The 4,280-nt window shown below is 35.2% G+C and overlaps 1 protein-coding gene across 2 annotated transcripts in view; it reads right to left on the bottom strand.

Moving 5' to 3' along the window:
- Positions 1-442: 442 nt before the first annotated feature.
- The window catches only part of LOC133621985 (DENN domain-containing protein 11-like), a 26,842-nt gene continuing 23,004 nt past the window's right edge, over positions 443-4,280 (bottom strand). For both annotated transcript variants that reach the window (XM_061984484.2, XM_072916054.1), the window contains one exon: positions 443-2,676. In XM_061984484.2, the coding sequence (XP_061840468.1) occupies positions 2,481-2,676 (196 nt within the window). In that variant the 3' untranslated portion in view covers positions 443-2,480. The remainder of the gene's footprint in view (positions 2,677-4,280) is intronic.

Here is a 4,280-nt window from a genome sequence, read left to right as displayed (position 1 = left end):
CATACATACATATAAATGTATGATGATATATGGTCCCTCGGGAGCTGGGGGCTCCTGGATAAATTGGGGCCCTAAGCAGATTTGTTCTGTGGACCCCCTACCCCCCACATTTCCACTTTTTTATTTTTATTTATGTAAATCTAATTTTTTACTTTTTTAATCAAACTCGAATTTGATCCAAGTTTTGTACTTGGGGCCGCTCCAGGCCAAATTGGGGCCCTAAGCAGAATTTTATTTTGAGGCCCCCCACCCTGTTATAAAATGTTCCCCTTTTTTTTTTAAATTAATGTGAAACAACTTTTTACCTTTTTTATTCAAACTTGACTTTGATGCATGTTTTTTACTCAGAGCCTCCCAGGATAATTGGGGACCCTCAGCAGAATTTTATTTTGAGGCCCCCCACCCTGTTATAAAGTGTTCCCCATTTATTTTGTATTTTTTTTGTGTGAAACAACTTTTAAACGTTTTTATTTAAACACATTTTATTTTGAGGCGTCCCCCACCATATTCAATTTTTCCACCGTTTTTTAATTCATGTGAAAGAAATGTTTACCTTTTTTAATCAAACTTGAATGTGATGCATGTTTAGTACTCAGCTAGCCCCGCGCTACATTGGAAGGTACCAGCAGGGGGCCCCTGGCTTAATTGGGGCCCTGAGAAGAGTTTTTTTGTGGCCCCCTCGCCTGTTACAAAATTGGTTGTATTTTTTTTATTCATGTAAAACGACTTTTTAACTTTTTTAATCAAACTTGAATTTGATGAATATCTTGTACTTAGGGCCGCTCTAGGATAAATTGGGGCCCTTAGTAGGATTTCATTTTTAGGCTCCTCACCCTATTACAACATGTTTCAACATTTAATAATGTACAGTATGTGAAAGAATGTTTACCTTTTTTAATCAAATTTGAATTTGATGCATGTTTTGTACTCGGGGGGCCCCCCTGGCTAAATTAGGGCCCTAAGCAGAATAACATTTTGAGGCGTCCCCACCATATTACATTTTTCCACATTTTTTAATTCATGTGAAAGAAATGTTTACCTTTTTTAATCAAACTTGAATGTGATGCATGTGTAGTACTCAGCTAGCCCTGCGCTACATTGGGGGGTATCAGCTGGGGGCCCCTGGCTAAATTGGGGCCCTGAGAAGTTTTTTTGTGGCCCCCTACCTACCCTGTTACAAAATTGTTCCTTTTTTTTTTATTCATGTGAAACTACTTTTTAACTTTTTTAATCAAACTTGAATTTGATGAATATTTTGTACTTAGGGCCACTCCAGGATAAATTGGGGCCCTAAGCAGGATTTCATTTTTAGGCCCCTCACCCTATTACAACATGTTTCAACATTTAATAATGTACAGTATGTGAAATAAATGTTTACCTTTTCTAATCAAACTTGAATTTGATGCATGCTTTGTACTCGGGGGCCCTCTGGCTAAATTAGGGCCCTAAGCAGAATTACATTTTGAGGCGTCCCCCACCCTATTACATTTTTCCAATTTATTTGTTTCATTAATGTGAAACCAATGTTTACTTTTTTAATCAAACTTGAGTTTGATGCATGTTTTGAACTCGGGGCTCTAAACAAAACGTTATTTTGAGGCCCCTGTCACAAAATTTGTTCACACTTTTTTTTAATTTGGTACATATTGTGCACTAAAAATAATGGGAAATAAATTATTCAATTTGATTCCTGTAGATAAAATGATTTTATGTGTGCCCCAGACCATCCTGTTTTACTTGCTAGCGTTAGCTTATATCATTCATCACATTTATCCAGGAAAATAAGGAGAAGCTGCTGACGGCGATAGCGCAGAAGTTTGCTCTCCAAGGTAAATGCATTACTTCATAAAACTACGGAAGTGTTTTGAAGTTTTGTATTTTTTATGCAATATTTCTTATCTTAAAGTTATTTTCACTTTTTAAAAGGTGGACCAATCAAATTGATTTTAATTGGCGACTATATCAAATGATGAATTTTCCAGGTGTGTCACGGAACCAATTAAACTTGTGTCCCGAGGTAGGACTAACTCTTGGCGAGAAATTATTGAATTGAATACAAACGAGGTCAAAAAGCAGTTTAAAATAGTTTTTAAACTGCCAGCATTCACATTTTTATGTTAAAATAAAATGATGAAGGATAAGAACAAGACAGTTTGTGTTAGAATGCAGCCTCCGGTCTCCAGGGTGGGGACTATTTCCTGGAAAAGGCACACGATTCTTTCCAGGGTGGGGAGTAATTCCTGGAACAGCCACATGATGCTGTTCCAGGGTGGGGAGTATTTCCTGGAACAGCCACATGATGCTCTTCAGGGTGGGGAGTATTTCCTGGAACAGCCACATGATGCTCTCCGGGGTGTGGAGTATTTCCTGGAACAAGGGCGTGATCAGAAGCAGCACAAAGGAAAAGACTAGAACACCACACATGATCCAGAAGACTTGAGAGAGTCCAAAATGCCAAAGTGAAAATGAGAAATGCTCTCTCAGCTGCAGCAGAGCTGCTCAGACATCAGCAGGGTGTCAAAGCCGTAGATCTCCAACAGGTGGAGCAGGAAGAGCCGGTCCCCGTGAGGGTCCAGGCCCATGGCCCTCACATTCTCCGGGGTCAGAGTGGGGTCCGGAGTCCCTGCCACCTCGCTCAGGGTTTGGAAAATCCTGTTGTTCTGCTCCAAGAAAAACCTAAACATTTGAAAATGTGAAGTCAAAATGGTTGGAATAACAACTTGGAATATCCTAACTCGTAATGTTCATCAATTTAAAAAAGTGTGACATTTTACTGCATGCTTTGAATGGGAAAGAAGGAGCACCATCCAATGGAAAATATATTTTTTTAGAAACATTGAAATCTTAATCATATATATTGCATTTGTTTATGTTTGTTTAATGATAGTATTAATAATAAAAATATTTAGAATTATTATTATTCATATTATATATTCATCAAAAAACAATTTTACGATTATTCTACAATATAATACTATAATAATAATATTATGTTAATTATTATTATTATTATTATTATTATTACCATCCTAATTAATATTAGTACAATCGTCACTATTATAAATTACAAGACACCTTTGCAGTAAAAGGTGTGAAATATTACTGCATGCTTTGAATGGGAAAGAAGGAGCACCATCCTGTGGATAAATATGTTTAAAAAAAACATTGAAATCTTAATTAAAAGGATTGCATTTGTTTATGTTTGTTTACTATTAATTAATAATAATTATATTAATAGTTATGATATTTTTGTAATTATAATAATATGTATTATTATTAATGTATACCTGCTAAATTAGCTTTAAAAAAATGGAGCAAGTTAATGTTAGCATGCTAAAATGCTAACTGAATTATGCGTCAAGTACCAAAAATATATTACTCTGAGGTGTGCACCTGGAAATGTGGTTCAATTGCTAGCATGCTAACAATAGCATGCATCAAGTAGCAAAATATGATCATTTTGTACACGTTTAAAATTAGCTAAAAAAAAATTACAAAAAAATCTAGCATTACGTTAGCATGCTAACTAGTATACTACATTAGCATGCTAATAAGTATCATTCGTCAAGTAACAACATCGTTGATGCTGAGGGTTTTAAATGCAAAATTAGCACAAAAAAAGCTAGCATGCTAATGTTAGCATGCTAAAATGCTAACTGAATTATGCGTCAAGTACCAAAAATATATTACTCTGAGGTGTGCACCTGGAAATGTGGTTCAATTGCTAGCATGCTAACAATAGCATGCATCAAGTAGCAAAATATGATCATTAAAATTAGCTAAAAAAAAATTACAAAAAAATCTAGCATATTACGTGAGCATGCTAACTAGTATACTACATTAGCATGCTAATAAGTATCATTCGTCAAGTAACAACATCGTTGATGCTGAGGGTTTTAAATGCAAAATTAGCACAAAAAAAGCTAGCATGCTAATGTTAGCATGCTAAAATGCTAACTGAATTATGCGTCAAGTACCAAAAATATATTACTCTGAGGTGTGCACCTGGAAATGTGGTTCAATTGCTAGCATGCTAACAATAGCATGCATCAAGTAGCAAAATATGATCATTTTGTACACATTTAAAATTAGCTAAAAAAAAATTACAAAAAAATCTAGCATATTACGTTAGCATGCTAACTAGTATACTACTTTAGCATGCTAATAAGTATCATTCGTCAAGTAACAACATCGTTGATGCTGAGGGTTTTAAATGCAAAATTAGCACAAAAAAAGCTAGCATGCTAATGTCAGCATGCTAAAATGCTAACTGAATTATG

This window comes from Nerophis lumbriciformis, linkage group LG25 (genome assembly GCF_033978685.3).
Source record: "Nerophis lumbriciformis linkage group LG25, RoL_Nlum_v2.1, whole genome shotgun sequence".
NCBI lineage: Eukaryota > Metazoa > Chordata > Actinopteri > Syngnathiformes > Syngnathidae > Nerophis > Nerophis lumbriciformis.
This window is presented reverse-complemented; position numbering and strand designations above follow the sequence as displayed.